This window comes from Talpa occidentalis, unplaced genomic scaffold (assembly GCF_014898055.3).
Source record: "Talpa occidentalis isolate TD23 unplaced genomic scaffold, MPIMG_talOcc4v2.1 talOcc4.5, whole genome shotgun sequence".
In the NCBI taxonomy this organism is placed as follows: domain Eukaryota; kingdom Metazoa; phylum Chordata; class Mammalia; order Eulipotyphla; family Talpidae; genus Talpa; species Talpa occidentalis.
This window is the reverse complement of record NW_023604861.1, coordinates 117,263,844-117,284,852: the sequence shown is the minus strand read 5'-3', so window position 1 is coordinate 117,284,852 and position 21,009 is coordinate 117,263,844. Positions and strand designations below refer to the sequence as shown.

Below are 21,009 nucleotides of genomic sequence, written 5' to 3'. Positions count from 1 at the left end.
TGCAGCCCAGCACTCAACTGCTACGCCACCAGGGGAGGCCCAATGTTTAACAGTTTTGCCATTCCAAGATGGCGATTTCATTTGCTTCAAACCCTAACCTTATAAAATCATTTATGTAAAGTACCTGGTCAGTGACTGGTGGGCACTCAACTAATGGTGGTCTTGTGACTGCAAAGTTTCCTTTACTAGTGACCTCAGGCCTTCCCTAAGAGACTGGGGGTCACCTTGTCCTCTTATCATATAAAACGAGGGAATAGGCACAGTTTCTCCTTTCTGAGTCTCAGCATACTCATCATTATATACAAATAATGGTACCAATTTTAAGTTAGCTCTGAGACAGTGTGTGTCAAGTTTCTAGCAAAGTGCCTTGCTCATAATGGACACTTGATAGATATTGGCTTTCCCTTCCCTAGAAGTGTAAGTTGAGGCCCCTAAGGCAAAGTTGAGATGTTAACACAAGATTCCTGTCCCTATTCCTAAAGCAGAAAGCTTTTAGAAAACTATTCTTCTTTATATTTTTCTTGCCATTCTTAAAACAGTATTTTCTAGAAAAAGAAGAAAGCTTCAAGATCTTTTTTCTAATACCCACAGTCATACAGGGAGCCAGGAACAAATCTAGCTCCCAAATAAAGGCTCTTTTGTTCTTGGCTTCTAGATTTTAGTTTTTCTGAAATAACATAATTTAGTCCCAAAGGTTTCAACAGAATTATAATGGCTAAGCTGCAAAATCAGCATTGTTTGTCTGACAAGTTATACAAAAACACATTAATATTTCTTGTGAAAAAGGTACTAGAGGGCCTCCCAGGTGGCACAGGGGCTAAAGAGAGCACTGTTAAGCTCTCCCAGCCTCTGCAGCACGAGTTCAATCCCCAGTGGCCAGGGAGAAATCTACGTGGCAGAGCAGAACTCTTCTGTCTCCCCGCTGCTACCCTCAGTTGTGTATTTCAGGCAATCCACTTGTTCTGTTCCCCACTCTGTCTCTGGTGAGTCCTCTCACTCCCCACACCTCTGGCCTGTACCCCAGTTCTTGTATGAATAAATAAATCTTTTTTTTTTTTAAAGATTTATTTATTTATTTATTTGTACAAGCTCTGGGTACAATCAGAAACGCGGGAGGGTGAGAGAATCCACCGGAGACAGAGCAAAGAAGAAGGGAGCAACAACTAATTACAGGTCATTTTACTAACCTAACACCAAAACTTCACTGTTAGAATCTTGCATGTGGCTGCAAGAAAGAGGGAAAAAGGTGAGGGGACTGCAAAAGTTGGGTCATCCTGAGCTTGTGTCCCTGTGTGTGCATTAAGGCAGCACAGGGTCTAACAAAGAAGAAAATCACTGAGAACAAGGTTGTAAAGGCGGCCCTCAAGTGCTAATGAGGCAGTGTGTTCAGCAGGCACTGCTGGAGTTGGACCTCCTGAACTAGCACTTTCTTCTTGGCATTCAAGTTCCTTTTTTAAGATTTATTTATTTAGGCACACAAGAGCTGGGGTACAGGCCAGAAGTGCTGGAGGGTGAGAGGATCCACCAGAGACAGAGTGGGGAACAGAACAGGCAGACTGACTGAAGCACACTGCTGAGGGGAGCAGCGGGTGAGTCAGGAGAGGTCTGCTGTGCCATGTGGGTTACTCTCTGGCCAGGGATCGAACTCACACTGCAGAGGCTGCGGATTGTTTCATAGTGCAATGATAAACCCCTTGCGCCAACAGGGAGGCCGTCAAGTCCCTTTTAAGATCTACACATTTTTTTACCCAGGCCTGGTCTGACATATTTCTGAGCCAGACACTTGCCAACCCACATGCCCCAAAATCAGTCCAAACAGGAACTGGAACCTGGTGTCAGCAAAGAGGGAACAATACCACCCCCGCATAAGGGAGTGAAGGGGTGAGGGCAGAACCCGGCCCCAGATGAGGACTCTTCACTTGTGATCTAGAAACTCTTCCTCGGGGAGCAAGCGCCTTCTTAGTTACTTGGAACTCTGCCCAGAGAACACAGAGAACTTTGGAGTGTTTTTACAAATATTTCTAGCCCCAGGAGAAGGGGCTGATTTGTTTAGATTATTTTTAATTCTCTTAGCAGATATTAGGATATCACATTTAGGATGGAGCTGGAAGGGATCATGTTCAGTGAAATAAGCCAGAAGGAAAGAGAAAAATACCGGTCTCACTCATAGCAGGAATTTAGAAAACCTAAATAAGGGACCAGGAAAAAGACTAATTATAATAAAGTAAAAATCAAAATCAACAAGCAACTATAAACCAGAGACACACTATGGGGGGAGGAGGGAGTAGGATGAAAACAAGGGGGGTGGGAATTGTATGGGGACTATCACCAAGATGAAAATGCATACATTGTGCAAAAATGAAAAATGATGTAAAAAATATACAAAATAAAATAATTTTAAAAAATTAAAGAAGGGGAAGAAGAAATACTGCAGACACATACATGCAAATTTAGAAAGGAAGTGTGTGGGAAATGAGAGTAGGTAAGAGGAAAAAAAAATCTTCTCTCTCGGAAGTCACTTTTAGGCATAAATAAATTTTTGAATAATTTAAATCCAGGCCATTAATCAAAACCCTTGATGACTGTCTAATCACCTCCTTTCTTGGAATCAGTTCTTTGATACCAAAATGTGGCATATAGTTTGGGACTGGAGTGACTGACCAGCTTTGAAAACACTTTTTCCTAGGTCCTCTGGACCCCTCAAGTGCTGTCAAATGGTGTCCAGTTCTCACGTGTCAGTCCAGACGGTGAGGAGGGCTACCCTGGAGAGTTGAAAGTCTGGGTGACATACACGCTGGACGGTGGGGAGCTGGTGGTCAACTATCGCGCACAGGCCAGTCAGACCACACCTGTCAACCTAACCAACCATTCCTACTTCAACCTGGCAGGTCAGGTAAGTGAACTGGCTCTCCTGCTGGAATATAAAGTGTAATTTCCTCTTTTCTCCTCTCTGGTGCTTTGTGGAATGACCTAGGGGAGAGACTAGAGAGAACAACCCCAGTATGGAATTATTCTGGTAATGGGATTACCCCCAAGATGATAAAAAGTGCCAGCAGATCATCTGGCACATGGTAGGTACTCAATAAATGAAAGTTATGGAGGAGCGAATGAGTACATTGTACTGCCAAGACAATTACCTGTTTCTCACATGCTCAGACAAATAGCTAGATATTTCAGGGATTCCCTCTCATCTGAATGTAAGGTGTACTCACATTTGATGCCCCTGTTCCACTCCTACCCACCCAAATTGCTTTCTACTCAGTCACTTTCCATCCTTGGAGCTTAGGAAATGTGCATGACCCAGCCCCCCTGGTCTCAGCCTGTGCTGTCACAGTGCAGCCCACCCAGCTCGCCCCAGAGCTTCTGCAGGTCAGGCAGACTCTGCGCAGAACAGTGGAAAGACTTAAACTTAGGCTTAGAAGACCCAGCTTCTTTAGAGTTGTGGGCATATTCTCAATTTCATAAATATAGCTACCTGTGTCTTGTCAGCCACTGTTAGAAATACTTTATGAACCTGTTGATAAAGACCCTAAAATTAGGGTCTCCATGGTGGTGCAGGGGTTAAAGTTTCAGCACTATCAAGCTATCGCCAGCCATGGTGGCATGATATGAGTTCAATCTCCGGCCAGGGAGCCACCCACATGGCACAGCAGACCTCTCCTGTCTTGCCTACTCCTCCCCTTAGCAGTGTATTTCAGTGAATCTGCCTGTTCTGCTCCCCACTGTGTCTCTGGTGAATCCTCTCACTCCCCGCAGCTCTGGCCTACACCCCAGTTGTATGCATAAATAAATAAATTTTTTTAAAAAAGTCTTTAAAATTAGCTCACCACAGGGATTGAGGTCTGGAAAGACACCTAAAATGGGCACCCTCAGAGTGGTGAGGAGCCCATGGCATATATCCTCAAAATGACCCATTTCCTCCTAATGGAAATAAATTACCCTGCTACATGAGACAGAATAAAAAAGTGAGCTAAAGTAAGCTAGTAGTTTATCTCAGCTACATCCTCTTTATCTGAAGGACTTAACACTGTCCTTTATCCTTGAACCCCTCGGGCGTGATTTCCTACCTTGAGGTAAAAGTTCTCCATTCACTTTTTTGTTCTTTATCTTCAAGGCCTTCTACCATCCTACATGAGGCCTTAAAGATAAACCAAAAACCAAAACTTGCCCAGCCAGAAGCAGTTCTGCAGTAAGGCACATAAAGAACCACCCCCACTGCCCGACTTTTAAAAATAAGATCAGACAGAAACTTGACAGAAATAGACAAATTACAAGTGGTTTAGGTAGAAGGTAGATTATGCTGATTTTTCACTATTTTCCACATTTTTGTATACTTAAGACATCCTGTTTTCCAATTGGGGGAGGGTATGGAGGAGGAATAGATTCAGAAATAAAAAGAGAAATTGTGCATGAAATAACACATCTGCCAGCGGGTCCAGTGAAGAGAATGACAGGTCCACTGAGGCTGTTTCAACATTTATCTCCTGACCAGAATTTGCCACCCTTCTAATCCTACAGGGATGTGGAGTGACAGGTATTTCTAAATTTTGATCTTTTCCTGGGCTAGCCATATTCAGTACAATACTATCTCATGATGCTAGCAGCGGAAGCAAGCCTCAGCCCAGCTGGCCACGCCATCACAAGGGTACATAACTAACACTCTTCCGACGGTTTTCACTTTTGGTGCAGTTTTTAATAAATTACATGAGATATTCAACAGTTTTTTATAAAATAAGCTTTATATTAAATAATTTTGCCCAACTGTAGGCTAGTAGAAGTGTTCTGAGCACATGTAAGGGAGGCTAGGTTAAGCTAAGATGCCGTGTAGGTTACCTGTGTTAAATGCATTTTTGACTTAGGATATGTTCAGCTTGCAATGGGTTTCTCTCAAGGTAACCATGGAAGATCTATAGTCACACATGGGACACAACTCGGCACTGATATGAGCACTGAACAAATAGAGCTAGGAAACAGCCCCCAAGTCCCTCCCCTCGTTTCTGTTCTGGTCAGTCCCAGAGGCTTCTGGGGTACTGTTAGTACCCCTAAGGAGAGAGAGCCCTCTCGTGTGGGATTGCTTAGGCAGGGATATGGCCCCGTCCCATTTTGGACTGGCCTTCCTAGGCCAGAAGGGTGACCCAAGAAATGACTAAGATGGAACATGTGGAGGAAGGAAAGGCCTCTGCCCTGACCTTATCTCCACCTACCCCTGCCTCTGCCAATCATGTATGCACTGGGAGAATACAAGAGAATCGTAGTTCTTCAGACACAAGCCTCCTTGTAGTGTAATTAAACCAATTTCTGTTATGTTTGGACATAGATTCTCACGGTCTTTAAAATCTTGGCCTTTATCCTCAGGACAGCTATTTTTGATTATGTGTCCTGAGTCTTTCCGAGCATAGAATCTGTTTCCAGGCAACCCGCAGCCCTCTGCCTCTTATTGCTTGTGCTCCTTAGGAACCAAATAGCCCTTCCATTTAGCTTAGCTCAGGGTTTCTCAAATTTTGGCAACATTGACATTTTGAGCCAAATAATTCCTTGTTGTGGGGGTGGGGAGATTGTTCTGTACATTGTAGCGTGCTTAGTTGAACTCACGACCTCTTCCCACTAGAGACCAGCAGCATTACCACCCCTGTCGTGACCACCCAAAATGTGTCTAGACACTGTCAAATTCTGCCCTGTGGGGCAAAATCACATTCAATTGAGAATCAATTGTTTTTGAACATTTACTAAGCAAAAGCCTTCATCAGATCCCCTTCCCACATCTTCTGCTGTGAGGTTTTAAAATATGCTCCTATTAATCATAAAAAGTAATCCTTTTTATTAGAAATACACATGTGTATTTTCTAGTTTGTAAGCAGCACAACGTATCTTTACTAAACTGTTCTCTCCAGAGCCCTGGAAAATGGAGGGCCACCATCAGCCCAATTTTACAGCCAAGGAAATGAGATTCTAGGACACTAGGAGACTTCCTTGGAGCCTCTAAGCAAGAGATGCAACTAGACCCCAGGTCTTCCGACCACTGATCAGGAGGGGATCCAGGTTCTGACTCCTGGGTTTTTATCATGTGTCAAGGAGTGGGTGCTCTTGGAGGGAGTTGGGCCAGAGCAGGGGTGACAGGTAGCCCACCTCTTGTAAGCCTGGGGGCGATAACTTGGCCATCAGCACCAGTTTGCTCCAGGTCACTAACCCTTGCTCTTGTGTGCCTGGCCCATCAGGAGAGTGGAAGAAGTCTGTATGCTAACAAGCCAAAGTCTAAAAGGCTTACAAACTACTGTTTTCACTGAATTTTCAGCTTCATACTCCCATTTAGAAAAGAAGATATATGCTGGATTCCCACTTGAAATCTTCTTCCAAATTTACCAGCTGCTATTTTGAGTTCTTGTCTACCTGTATCTAAGTGAATATTTTAATCAACACATTAATCAAGAGGTAAAATTGGATTTCTAAAGTTTCTGTCAATGCCTGAAAATATTTCAGCAGAAGAAGTTATGAAGCAAATATATAAAATAAAGCTAAGCATTAAATCTTTTTTTAAAATAATTTTTATTTTTATATTCCCCATTCAATTGCAACCCCCTTATTTTGACCCCAATCCCTCCCCTCCCTGCCCCCACCCCCCATAGAGTGTCTCTGGTTCATAGTTTTTTGTTGATTTTGATTTTCACTTTCTTATAGTTATTTATTTTCCTGGTCCCTTATTTAGTTTTCTAGATTCCTGCTATGAGTGAGACCATCAGGTATTTTTCTTTTTCTTTCTGGCTTATTTTGCTGAGCATGATCCCTTCCAGCACCATCCATGTTGCTGCAAATTGCATGTGTTTATCTTTTTTGAATTAAGCATTAAATCTTTTCTTTCTCTACCTTTTCCTCCTCAGGGTTCCTCAAACATATATGACCATGAAGTCACTATAGAAGCTGATGCTTTTTTGCCTGTGGATGAAAACCTCATTCCTACAGGTTGGTGAAGTTACACTTTTTATGGCAATGAAGGGCTGATCTGAGGAGCATTGAGATTTATCTGATTTCAGTTCCCTGTTGATGTGCCAAAAATGCATTAATTACCATGATTAGTCATTTGTTTTGGTTATGATTGGGTGACCACATAATTAAATACCCAGACTAGGACACTTTTGAGAGAGAAAAGGGATGCTATTTAATAAGTAAGCCAGGGCAACAGGCATGAACTAGAAGAGTCCCCAACAGACTGGGTCATATTGTCATCCTACCTGAGACTTAGACTCTCAGTGTTCTCTGTTCAAATGTGAACAGTTACATCTGAGCACCTTAGCAGAGATACATCTTGCCTGCCAGATCACCTCACACGTACAGAACACACACACAACGTGACGTGGTTTTGTTGGACAAGGGAAGGGTAGATGGGTTTAACCCTAAGGACAAAAGGCAAATGCAGGTAAGTCATGCCTGAAACACAGTTAAGGGGGTGGGGCAGAACATGAGTGCAGAGTGTCTAAAGAGAAGGTGAGGAGGTGCCAAAGTCAAATCTCGTGTGTGTGTGTGTGTGTTTCTCCTAAGTTAACTGAATGAAGATCATCTTGGTTATTATTTGGGATGAAAAATACCTTGATTCAACTACTCAGCAATCAAAAAAGCTAAATTCATACCATTGAGGCAACATGGATGGAGCTGGAAGGGATTATACTAAGTGAAGTAAGTCAGAAGGAAAAATATATATGGGGTGGTGTCACTTACATGTGGAATATAGAGAAACCGAATGAAGGGTTAGGAAAAAGATGGAACTTACAAGCTGACCATAGATTTGAGGCAGACAGCAGGGGAGGGGAGGGTGAAGGATCAAGACAAGGGAGGAAAGAACACAAGGGACTATGGTGATGGATCCCTAGTGGTATAGTGGTGGGAGAACTACAAGAACTACACCGGAAGGGAGAAATCAAGTACTGGGCAAAGATTAACAACAATGTAAGAAAATAAATTCAAAATAACTTGAATTAAATAGGCAAATTCATAGAAATAGAAAGTAGATTAGTGGAGGGCGTGGGGAACGAGAAGTGATAGTGGGTAAGAGATTTCCTTTGGGGTGATGAAAAGATTCTGGAATTAGTGGTGATTTAGTATATCAGTAAATATGTTAAACCCCATTGAATTGTGTACTTTAAAAAGGTGAATTTTGGGTATGTGAATTCTATCTCAATTTAAAAAGCAACAACCTTGGTTCATGTGTTATTTCCAGGACTGAGTGATGTGGTTTTCATTCTTCAGACCCCCAGCTGCCTCCATGGGGGCAGAGGGGTGACAGAAAGTAACTGGAGGGACTGCTGTTATTTGTGACAACTTACAGAAATTTAAGTAATTCTACCAAAGCAGTAGATAAATATTCTTATCAGGATCTTACAAAATCAGAGATCAGGTAAATGTAGATGGCATAGTTAAGAGAACTAAACAACAGCAGAGGATGAAGGGAAATAAGAGCAGAAAACTAGAAAGAAATCTCCAAACAGCCTTGCATCAACATCTCTTGACCTGGCAGGAAGGTCCCCCTGGTGCTGCTTCTTGACAGGCCAGTCTCCTTCTTGTGTCTGACAGCGAATTCTCAGAAGCCATCTCAGAGCTTCTTTGTCAGCTTGCTTGTGTCCTGTGTTCCATCCTCTTGACACTGTTCAAAGCCCCGTTCTCTGTGGCACCTGCTATGGCAGCTATGGGTAGATGGTCAGGAAGACTTTTCTCTTCATTCCCACCATGCAAGGGTACTGCTGTTTTAGTTGTCACATCTGCTCCAATCAAGAGCTTCAAATGACAGAATGTGAGCAGTTAGAAGCCAAGGGCACCACCTTAGCCAAATCTTCAAGGTTTACATCATCTGTAATAAGATGTGTCAACGTTTCATCTCCCTACTGCATGCCCCTAATGCATGATGCATTGCACAACATAAAAAAGCACACCATTTGTGTAGTCGCCTGTCAAAAAGGCATAACCTAATTCCCTTCAGGAGAAAAACATCACATAAATGCAATTGAGGGTTGTCTACAAAATTGGCCGGTATTCTTCAACAGTGCCAAGGTCATGAAAAAGGCTGGAGAATGGTCATAGAGGCGACCAAGAAGCTATGACAGCCAAATGCAATGTGGGGTCCTGGATTGGATCACATACCAGAAGAGGGACTTTAGTTAGAAAACTAATGAAATTCTAATAACGCTGGTAGTTTAGTCAATACTATTGTTCCAGACTTAATGTCTGCTTTTTATTTTAATTTTTTTGGGAGGGTATATTTTTGCTGTTCCATATGTGTACATGTTCTGCTCACCCTCCATCCAATGCTAATTTCTTTTTTTAAAGATTTATTTATTTATGCATACAAGAATTGGGGTACAGGCCAGATGTGCGGGAGGGCGAGAGGATTCACCAGAGACAGAGCGGGGAACAGAACAGGCAGACTGACTGAAAGATAGGAGAGGAACAGCGGGCAAGATAGGAGATGTCTGCTGCGCCATGTGGGTCAGCAACCTGGCTGGGTGCTGCACCTTCACCCCTTGCACCACCAGGGAGGCCCCCAATGCTAATTTCTTAGTTGTGATCATTGTGCTGTGGTTATGTAAGATGTTAACCATAGGAAAGGGTAGATGAAAGATTTACAGAGACGTACTGTTTTTGCAGCCTTCCTGTAAGTCTAACATTATTTCAGATTTAAAAATTGAAAAAAAAAAGTAAGACCAAGTAAGATGTTTATTTAAGTTTACTAGATATTCATGTTACTTCAGGTAAGGGCTTTTGTTTTATTTCAGCCTCTTTGAAATAATGGGATCGTATTTATAACTGCTAGTTCAAATTTTTTATGTGGAAAAAGGAAAGAATATGAGTTTGCATTCTAAATAGCAACTTTAGTCTATAGCAGGAATAAGAAAGAACTCCCTTAAATACAGTAACTATAAAACTAATTAGACTAGTTAGTAATGAGAAATCAAGATAAATGGACTAAGTGTTTGCATCATCATTTTGGCCCGAGGGCTGGGTTTGTGTTTGTCTTGGTAATAAGTGTCACCTTCTCATATTTACATGGCTCAAAGGATGGGTATGAGTAAGCTGACCCATCTTGTCCTAAATGCAGAATTATTACATTGAAACTAAGTGTTGTGAACTGTAAGGAAAAAGTGGTGGCAGCTGCTGTTTTGTGACTGATAAGGCAGAAAATGAATTAAGTAGCTTATAAATGAAAGTAATAAAGTAAGTGCATATTTGTGTCTATTTCTAAATCTTCTGCTATCTTTTTGAGCTTTGATCAGATGAAAATGACAAAAATGCATAATTCATGCTGTATAAAGATTATTTGTCATGATTATAAGAGATAATTGTGGCAAAGTCCCATAGAGCTTAGCATGCCATCTAATGGGCTACGTAAAATTCATGTTCATGAATTTGGTTCTGCACCACAAATGATGTTAGGATCAAATTCTATACTTTGTGCGAATCTTGAACACCTGTGCAATGAAATAGGCTGTAAGTTCTCTGAACTCTGTGAGGTACAAGTCCTAATCCTCATCTTGACTTTGCTGTCAGCTAACTAGGGGACCTTCAGCCAACCAGGGGACTATGTAAAAAGCTTTAATATTTAACCTTTCTAGACTTTCATTTTCTTTCTGCAAATAGGAAGGGCATTGAACGCATTAGATTTTATGGATCAGTAAATTTTCTTTGAAAAAACAATTAGGGGAAATGAGACATGGGTTGCCCATCTCATTTTGTCAAGTTAGAAAGTGCTCATAAATAGGGCCTCCCCGGTGGCACAGCGGTTGAGCGTTGGGTTGCGAAGCTGCCCACGGCCTCTGTGGTGCCGGTTCGATCCCCGGCTGCTCCCCGGCCATCGGAGGAGGGTCCCACAGGGCGCGCAGACCTCTCCTGCCACCCACTGCTCCCCTCAGCAGTGTACTTCAGTCCTTCTGCCTGCTCTGCTCCCCGCTCTGGCTCTGGTGAATTCTCTCACCCTCCCGTGCTTCTGACTGTACCCAGTGCATGTATAAACAAAAAACAAACAAATAAATAATAAATAAATAAAAACATGCCTCTATAAAAAAAAAAAGTTAAAAAAAAAAAAAAGAAAGTGCTCATAAATATAGAACTGTTACAACAAATTGGGAATATATGTTTGTTATAGTCAATTAATATTTTTAATTAAACTAATTGGGATAATAATGAGGAACAGAGACAGGTTCTTTTTAAAAGCCCAAACTACCATTTATAAATCACCATCTTTTCATCAAGGAAATAATATTTTAGCACCACAAAAATGGGGAATTTTTAATCTCAGAATAAAGAACAGCTGTGTAAATTGAATCATCTTAGTTTTAAAGAAATGTGATATTAGTTTATCAAAATACATCTCAGTTTTCTGTAGACCAATGAATATTTTATCACGGACTTATGACCAAGAACCAATAATTGATCTGTGAGGTCACTTGTAACTCTAACATTCTGTGATTCTACAGGGCTCCTGGAATAACATTTACTGCAATATCCATTATGTTTCAAAGCCATTAGAACTCTAGCATAAAGTAAATAAGTTGTAATAATATCAGAACTCATGAAAAATCCATAGTAGTGCTATCCATGTGTAAACCAGTCCTACATAGGTTGTATCTATTTGCCCAGCGACACTTAAAAGTACAGGTTTTATTTTCTTCCTCCTTTCAGAGAAATGCTTAAGAAACAAGCTAATGGTATGATTCCCTTAGAACTTTCTCCAAAAAATGAGTGGTTACTGCTACTCTGCAGCTCAGTGATCTAAGAATTCACGTCTGACCCACTTTCCAGCAGCAACAAATCTCTAGGAGCCCAGATTTCTTCTGACTCTTATCATTAACCAAAAGCCCATGAGCAAGTCACTTAATTCTGAGTTCAGAGGGCCTTCCCCTCCTTTGGTCAATTAGAAATGCTTCCCCTGTACTGCTAGAAGTTCAGCCTAGGGGGAAGTCAGCCAGAATATTATCTATTAACCTGGACAATGGCAGGATAGGTATAACATGGAGACTTGGTACAGAGGAAAGCCCTGTCTAGGGACTCCCAGATAGAGGGATGTGAGTTACATCAAATCTGGAAGGACAAGTAGAATTTTACCAATCAGCAAAGGGGAGAAGGGTGTTCTGGATGGAGATGGACAGGTTTGGGCTGCGTGGGAAGCAAGAGGACTATCTCCAGGCTACTGGAGCCTTCAGGTTATGCAGGCAGAAACTGAATGGGCCTGAAGAGCTGATGGGGCCTGTCAGATAGGAACCAGACTGCAATCCCTGGGGGGGGCCCTGTAGGCCACATTCAAGGCCCATCCACACCAAGCAGACTCACAGGTAGAGCTGAAGTCTCAAGCTTCTACTTATCAGCCAGAACTGGACAGAACCACAAGGCCACTTCCCTGAGACATGCTGCAAGAAACCTGTTAGTCCAGTCTCACTCTGGTATGAGCTCTGGGGATTGATAGGCAACATCTAGAGATGCAGTTGTGTTGAATTGAGAAAAAGGAAGGTATTGTTTGTGAGAAGAGGTGAAGTTTTAGGGTAATAATAGCTTGCATTTCAGAGAGGATTTTATAAATAAACAACCCACAACCCTTTGAGGTAGTTTCTCTTAATTTTTCTTATAATAGATGTGGAAACTGAGGCACATGGAATTGAAGTAACTTACTGAGGATCGTCCAGTTAAAAGTTGTGGGAATTTGGGATTCAAACCTAGGTAGTCTGGTATTACAACTCAGGCTCTTAATAGAGCTGTGCTCTACAGACCTTATAGTGTGGTTAGATGTCTTAAAAAGAGTTTGGGGTGGGGTGGGGTAGGGAGAGCAGAAAACAGGAAAGGAGAAAGAAAAGTAGATTAATTTCTTGACTATAGTTAAGATCAACATATATTGAAGAGCGGAAAGTAAACCAAAACAAAAAACTTTTGACAGTTACCACATCCCATTTTTTTTGCCACCTTTTCTGCAGGTCCTCACAACTTCTCTTACTATCTCCTCCCTATTTCTCCTCTTCAATTTATGCCTATTTCTCTGCAAAGGAACAGAAAACTAGGCTTAAAAAGAAATTTTATTTTTAAATAAAAGGGGGAAAAAAAGAGCAAGACCTAAGAGGATTTCCTAAAACTAAAGAGTATGAACTTAAATGTCACGTCTCATTGGACTGACACAGAAGGGAATGTGGAAAAGGAACAACTACTTGAGCACAGTACTATGAAGCTGTCCACAACCTCTGCAGTGTGGGTTCGATTCCCGGCCTGCCAGGGAGATTCCCACATGGTGCAGCAGACCTCTCCTGTCTCGCCCACTGCTCCCCTCAGCAGTGTTTTCGGTTCCATCTGCCTGTTCTGTTCCCCACTCTGCCTCTGGTGAATCCTCTCACCCCCACACCTCTCGCCTGTACCCCAGTTCTTGTATAAATAAAAATAAATCTTAAAAAAAAAAAACCAATGCAATAAAAACAAAAAATTATTCTCTGTGCCCCTCAGTAACTTTGTAGCCATTGCTCTGTTACAACATAGTACAATGTTGGTGATACTTCCCTTGTCTTGTTGGTTCTTGCTTTTCTCATCTGTAAAATCTTCTCATGATTAATTTATTACTGAGGATTCACTTTCTTTAAGTATATAAGTCGGTCATCCCTTAATGATGATAGGAAAATCAGCTTTGATTGGAAATTCACAAACATAATAAAAGAAAAGCTTCACTGTGTGCCAGGGCAGCTTTGAGTGATTTAGAACATTCACTTATGGTGAGTTGCCTTGTTTAACTAGAAGAATGCTGGATGATGAGATCATTCTAGACCTTGTTGCTGTCCCTGGCTTTCCCTAGAGCAGTTATTTGGCTTTGGCAAAGCCCTGCAGAAGTTTGTAGTAAATTTTGCCCTCTTTACATATAAATGGCTTTTACTCAATAACAGTTATTTTGCTCACCATTCTCATCCTAGACTTTCCACCCAACATCCTTGGTTATGTGTTTGTTTTTTAAATCTGTCTCTATGGTTATAAAATTCTTATATTTATTTAGAGTTTCTGGGGGGAAAGGTCTGTCTCATCATCATTGTACTGAAAAAAGAAACCCAAAACTGCACCTGGTGTCACAAGAATAGATGGCAGCTAACTATGTCTGAAAATTGGCTCATGCAGGAGAATTTGTGGCAGATTTGGAGGAAGCTCAGGGCAACATTTTAACCATGAGGCCTCTTATCAACTCATCTACATCCCTTGTATTGTGTGGATTTGTTACAGATGCTTAATTTGACAATTTGTAGTTTCTGTCTCTTCATTTGGTGAGCCTCCTCTTAACTCTCATTCAAGTCCTTTCAGCTTGCTTTGAAGCCCGTATCTTTCTATGACATAAACATGTCGAGCAGTCCCCTGCTCCTGCCTTTTGTGTCTGTTAATTTTGACCTATATTTGCTTTTCATCTCCTTTATGTTTGCCCTTCATGAAAGCTATAACCTGAACTGTTCTTAAGGGAAATGCTGATGCAGATCTGAACTTTGGGGGTGTTTTTCACCTTGGTTACAGACATTAAGTAAGTAACTTTTCAGGAGATGGGAAAACCCATTGTCATGGAAATGTGGTATTCTTACTTCACCATGGCTGTGATAGGGTGATATGGCACCCTTGGTAAAAGGGGTGCCTGTGGCTATGTGTGTTTGAGGAGAGGTGGCATCCTGTCCTCCATTTTGTCACCAACTCACTCACTGGGCATTGTTACATAGAAGGGATATAGATAACTTGACATTTGTTTTATAGGAATATTTATCCTTTCAGTAAAGTATGGAGGACAACAGCCTATATCAGGTGACTTCTTTATCTTGCCTTTTCTTTCTCACCTATTAAAAAGTTGCCCTTTTCCAAAAGCCCAATGGTTAAACCTCAGCAAGTGTAAGGGTATCAGAGGTATAGGGGTTACTATTCAAGCATCTTAAAATCACCTCCATTTTCCCTATGGGAAATTTCTACCATCTTATCAGGCCTGGAGGTTTCCTAATGCAGGCAAGCAACTGCATATTGTTAGGCCTGAAGTCTCGATTGCATCTTGGCTTTTCTACTGACAAAATAAAGAAAAATGCAAAGAAAAGGAGAGGTAAGAGGTGGGAGAGAATATTTTGGACAAATGAATAGAATTCACCACTTAGCTTCTGAAGCTACTGCTCTGGAAGAAATACTCCAAGCACTTAGCATCAGCAGTGGGGTTTGGAGCATTTGATCCTTGCTCTGAGGTGGGGGTGGGGGGTAACCGATCCCTGCGTCAGAGCTACACGAGCAGATTTCTGCAAGGCTGAGAGCTCATCTCACCTGTACACCAGGAGCACCGTTTGCAGCTAAACTGTCAGTCGCATGTCATCAGTTATGTAGCTTTGCTTCTTCTGAGCAGTTTTGTTTCCCTGCTTACAAAAAAATTGCAGCCCACAGAGCATTTGCTACTCCTGAGGATGAGCACACACTCTATAATTGGAGATCTTCAGGTTCTCATAGATAGAGCTCCTGGCAGCTATTTACCAGGAAAGACAGGTAGATAATGGATGTCCACAGAGTGAGGGGGTGGGAGGAGCATTTCCGTGCTAGATCTGTGCACTGCTGTGCCAGGCTTTTAGGTCCAAGGCTTGAGTTCCATGCCCTGCCCTGGGCTGCAAGAGGAAACTGGTCCCTGTGCCCTCCTGCTCAGGTAATAAGCTGGCTAATGTGAGCAGGTGAGAATATTTGATCCTTCTGTTTCTCCAGGGATTAATTCATTCCCAGAATTGTAAATATTTCACCCTTTCGCCTTGCAGAGCTGTGAGACTTGGAGGCGGTCCGGGCAGCTGGCCCAGCGAAACACGCTGATGTCTGCAACAGTGTGAACACAGCCTGCCTCAGAGGCATTTGCTGCATGTACCTCCTTTCTTTGACTTTTGTAGCAGTAGATAAGGAATTAAGAAAGCAAGTAGGAATGCTTTGATGAGGTTTTCTGCTTCTTAAAGTCACATTAATAAAATCTCATCTTAGTCCTTTTTCTTGAGAAACATACCTTTTATTTTTTCTGAAAATTTACCCAACGCACTCAGTCTCCCAGCCCATCTGTGCTCACTTGCTGTTCTTGCAGCTTTCCGTGTTTGAAAGTTCATTCTAAAATTACATGAAAGCAACCCCCTTTTGATAAAATTAGATTTCTGGTAGGAAGGTCTTACCACAAAGTTGTGGAGAAAAGCCCAGCAAGACCTCTGTGTTTTATTCAACTTCTCTGGGTTCAACCTACAATTCAGTCGATTTTATAATTACTTCCGTAGGGCAGGTCTAAGTCTCTGCCTTGGAGAAATAACAAATTCTGAAATACTCTCCTGGTTCAGAGATAGTGTAAATGAAGACTGTTTCGATCTACGTGTTTTAATCTTTCCGGAGCCTCCTACAGAAGATTCCTTTAGGCTTTATATAATTCTAAAATATTGGACATAAGATTAGTTTCCACCATCCATCAATATGTTTCCTTTCTCCTTTTCATTCCATCTTGCCCTACCCACCCATAACATTAGTCATCAGGCCCTGCTGTTTTTATTTTTTTAATAAAAGTTAAATTTTTTAGATTCACAGAAAAATTGAGAGGAAGGCATAGAGATTTCCCATATATGCCCTGCTCCCACATACACACAGCCTCCCCCAGTAGCAGCCCCCACCAGCATCCTACATTCGTTGTAATTGATGGAATTACACATCACTATCATCCAAAGTTTCCATTAGGATTCAGTCTTTGTGTTGTGCATCCTGTGGGTTTGGACAAAGGTACATGACATACATCCATCATTATTGATATCAATTGGGTATCATAATGAGCATTTTGACTACCTAAAAATCTTCTAGACGTAATACTAGTTTCAATCATTCATTGACACGCTTCCCTTCCTTTTCAGTCTCCCCTTTGTGCCATATCTTCCTCCCCACCACTCCACCCTTAGCACCAATAGTCATCAGGTCCTGCTGATTTTTAACACCTAACTATTTAACTCCTATCATATCTATCACCTCAGAATACATTATTGATTATATGACTTTATTATTAGGATCTGGCTTAGGCTATTTTTTAAAAAGATTTATTTATCTTTGCATATAAGAACTGGGGTAAGGGCCAGAGGTGTGGGGGAGTATGAGAGGATTCACCAGACACAGAGTGGGGAGCAGAACAGGCAGACTGACTGAAGTACACTGCTGAGGGGAGCAGCAGGCAAGACAGGAGTGGTCTGCTGCACCATGTGGGTATCTCCCTGGCCGGCTGGGGATCGAACTCATGCTGCAGAGGCTGCGGATTGCTTCACAGTGCTGTGCTTAACTCCATGCACCACCAGGGAGGCCCTACGCTATCTTTTTTTCTCTAGGTCAGTGCCTGGCTTATATTATGAGCTTCATAAATTGGGACATAAATCTGGGGAAGAGATCTCGCAAACTGGAAAAATAAATCCTTTTACCTCTGCCTCCATCTGGTTATAATGTTATCTATCTAAAATGTAAGTCTTACTTTGATACTCACCAGCTTAAAAAAAAAACTCAGACGGCTCCCAGGCACACCTCCCAACATGCTGCCCTCACACCCACATAGTTTTACTGCCTGCCTCCCACCTATAGAACCAACCATTGCTGCATAAACTCCTACTCTCTCTCTGCAACACTCATACTTTTTCCTTAGAAATCTTTCCTCCTCTTCCTGGGAACAATAGATAGTTATTTGTTCTAGGGTTTTTGTATTGACAAACTGTTTAGTTTATTAGGTGCCCAGTCTTCCTTAATCTTTGCGTGTACAAGTCTTTATCAGATGATCTCTCACATCAAAGTAGGGAACCAGAAGGGAACTTCCAACTTGGTCTCTTTGGCTTGAAGCTAGAAAACTAATCTATGCTAAACAAAAATGAAACCAAGTAAGAGCTGATCTGTATATGCCAGGAACAACTATTCCTTCCTTGCTCCACTATAATGTCTCCCCACCCCTCTCCTTTCTTTGCATTTGTTTTTAAACGCAGTATATGAGAGCAATACCTTTGCACGACAGGAATTCAGAAAAGATGGGTACAAGTCTTAGTTCTGCTACCCACCAGCTATGCCCTGGCGTTCGCTGTAAAAGTTGTCTGGGTTCCCTAACCTAATCTGTAAAATCTCACTAGATGAAGAGAACATCAGTTACACTATGAGAGGCTGTCAATTTCTAACCCTGCTTCAAAGACCCCACAGAACCTCTAACCCAGATATTTTTAACCGGGGTCCTTGCATGCCTGGAAAGATGATGAAAGAACTTCAAGGAATTCATGTACCCCTAAAATTCTGTGTAAAACCCCGAGCTAGTTGATTACATCATCTTGATCCACACAAGCGCTTTCTGGTCTTTTTCTCTCAAAGTAGAGGAGGTTTCGAATTGCCCTAAGTATTGCAGGTAACAGTAGTCACTTTGGGCGGCTAGCTTTCCTGTTTTCACTTGATCAGATGAATAAAATTGGCTTCCAGCACCTACCAACCCTTGGTGGGGTCAGGATTCCGGGCCTGGCAGGCACACCAAAGACCTCCCTATAAGTGGAATGCCAAACATGGGGTTCATTGTCACCCTCAGCTCTGCGGTTCTGAAGACTTGTCCCTCTAGGTCCCAGCATGTCCCTCAAGCGGCTGCTTTACCCATTTCCATCACCAGGTGATATCAAGTACCTATTACGTGCCTGGTACAATCCAGCCCTGGAGAAGCAGTGTTGAACAAATCAGGTATACCCTGCCTGCCTGGCAAACCTCCAGCCATGTACATGGCACAGGTCCTATCCCCAAGGGAACGAGGCCACAGTTAAGAAAATGCTTGAATGAGGCTAAAAAAGTGAAACTCTCATATTGAATCTTAAGGAATGTTACTTCCCTTAGAGCTGTTTCTTCTATGACAGTCCCTCCTAAATTGGGTTGAAGAAGAATCAATCCAGAAACTCCAAGCAGCTCTCTGGGTAGCAATGATAACCCTCCAAAGGACGCATTGCTGAATCTCTCTCTAGGCACTGGTCTCAAGAACAGTTTAATGAGGCTCCAGAATAACTCCCTGAGCTACTTGTGTTCCCTGCTAGAAAACACACCATTGCTATAAGACTGGCAAACAAGCCAATGTGGTGGAAATTTGGCAGGGAGAAAACTCAAAAGTTAGTAATTGACCAGGCATTGTGTAATTCCTATGAAAATTTCAGACTAATTAATATCTAGTAAATTTGTCAGAAGGGGAATTACTTGCTAGAACTGTGCCTACTACCCTGATGAGCTGGTGGTTTTGTATCTACTCCTTCCCCCACCCCTGAAATCTAGACAGGACATGACTCTAGTTCACACCTGGTGCACAGCAATCTTTAGAGGCCACCCCATCCAGAAGGGGCTGGCAGGTAGCTTTGCTTTGCACTGTGGGCCTGAGGCTGACTCTGAGTCCCTGAACAGACTTGTGTTCCCTTCAGCTGACATGTATGGAGCACCTACTGAAGGCTGCATCAAGCCTGTGGCACTGCCATAGAAAAATGACCAGACGCCATCTCTGCCCTTGAGAAGTTCATGGGCAGTGGAGAATCTGCTGTGTTAAGGCAAGAAAGATGAGGCACCTAGGCTGCAAAATGTAAAGCAGCACCGGGGGTTATTATGCACCTGCAGTGTCAGCACCTTAGAGCGTCTCCTAAAATTTTCATGCTGGGTCCTCACTTGCCTCACCTGGTCCCAGCCCTGCAGTTGGGCATAGTCACGACGAGCCTTTGTGCCCTCCTTAGGAACCAGGATTTTATCTTAGCTCATAGAAGTTTGCTGAAGCTCTTTAAGCCACAGGAGTGACTGTGCAAGATCAGCACATCCAAATGCTCAGCAACTGTTGGGAATGGAGCTTGACTAGAGATCAGTTAAATGTCTATTTGAATAGTCCAAGCAAGAGATGAGGAGAACCTAAGCTAAGGGTCAGGAAGAAAAATGCAGTTTTGTAATATTTAAGAGGTAAAAATTAAGAGACTTGAGCTAACTATAGTAGATGAGGAAGCAGGAAGGCTGTATGATGATCCCTGGATTTCCAGGGCAGCCCCTGGGCAGCCGAGGAAGAGCTGTTCAGTGAGTAGTAACTAGAGGAGGGGCTGGCAGAGGTGTAGGTGAAGGATGGGGGGGTGATGTGGGAACTGTGGATTTGGACTCAGACATATATGTGGTTAAGATGCCTGTAGGGCATCCAGGTGGGGGTGTCCGGCAAGCAGTTGGACACATGAGAACGATGTTATGAGAAACCAAAGCAGGACTTATAAATCAGCATGTACTTTGTGGATTGAGTCACATTTATTTCTCAGGAAAGGACCATAGATTGAGAAGAGCATTGGTCTGAGGACCAAGGGGTGCGAGGAAATGCCCACTAATATGCAAGAGAAGCTCACACCAAAGGTGCCAGAGAAGATGGTGAGAGATGGAAGTCCAAGAAGGAAAGGAGACCAGAGTTTAAGAGTGACTATAGTCCGTACTCCAGAGAGATCAAGCTGGGGAGGCCTGGGCTGGATGGCTGTTACTGCTGCCTCATTTCCCAGAGTGGTTTCGGTAGAAGCTGACTGACAGGTGGAGGAGTGACTGAAAATGAGTCAGGAGTACAGACCAAGGAGCATTCCCAACTCAAGCAACTTGCTTGAATATAGGAAACATAGGCTCCACTCAAGAGATTCTGTTGGATTTGCTCTATTTAGCCCAGGCCCAGGGACTCCAAACATGGAAACCACCCATGTGAGCTAATGGAAGCCACTGGTATTGAAAGTACTTTCAAAAAGCTGGGAAAGGAAAGAGGACAGCTCCTAGAAAATGCATCACTGCCACAGGACTAGCAGACAACATCCAACTAGGTGGGAATTAGGTGGGGAGAAAGTTCAAAAATTAGCTCTTGGGGGACTCCCTGGTGGCGCAAGGGTTTGAACACAGCAATGTGAATCTGTCTGCAACCTCTGCAGCACAATCCCTGGCCAGGGAGCTACCCACACGGCACAGCAGACCTGACTCGCCCGCTGCTCCCCTCAACAGTATATTTCAGTCATTCTGCCT

The 21,009-nt window shown here is 42.6% G+C and overlaps 1 protein-coding gene across 2 annotated transcripts in view; it reads left to right on the top strand.

The window, feature by feature from the left end:
- Window positions 1–21,009, top strand: part of GALM (galactose mutarotase) — a 63,798-nt gene that overhangs the window by 20,578 nt on the left and 22,211 nt on the right. For both annotated transcript variants that reach the window (XM_054701196.1, XM_037528205.2), the window contains 2 exons: window positions 2,687–2,893; window positions 6,876–6,957. In XM_054701196.1, the coding sequence (XP_054557171.1) occupies window positions 2,687–2,893; window positions 6,876–6,957 (289 nt within the window). The remainder of the gene's footprint in view (window positions 1–2,686; window positions 2,894–6,875; window positions 6,958–21,009) is intronic.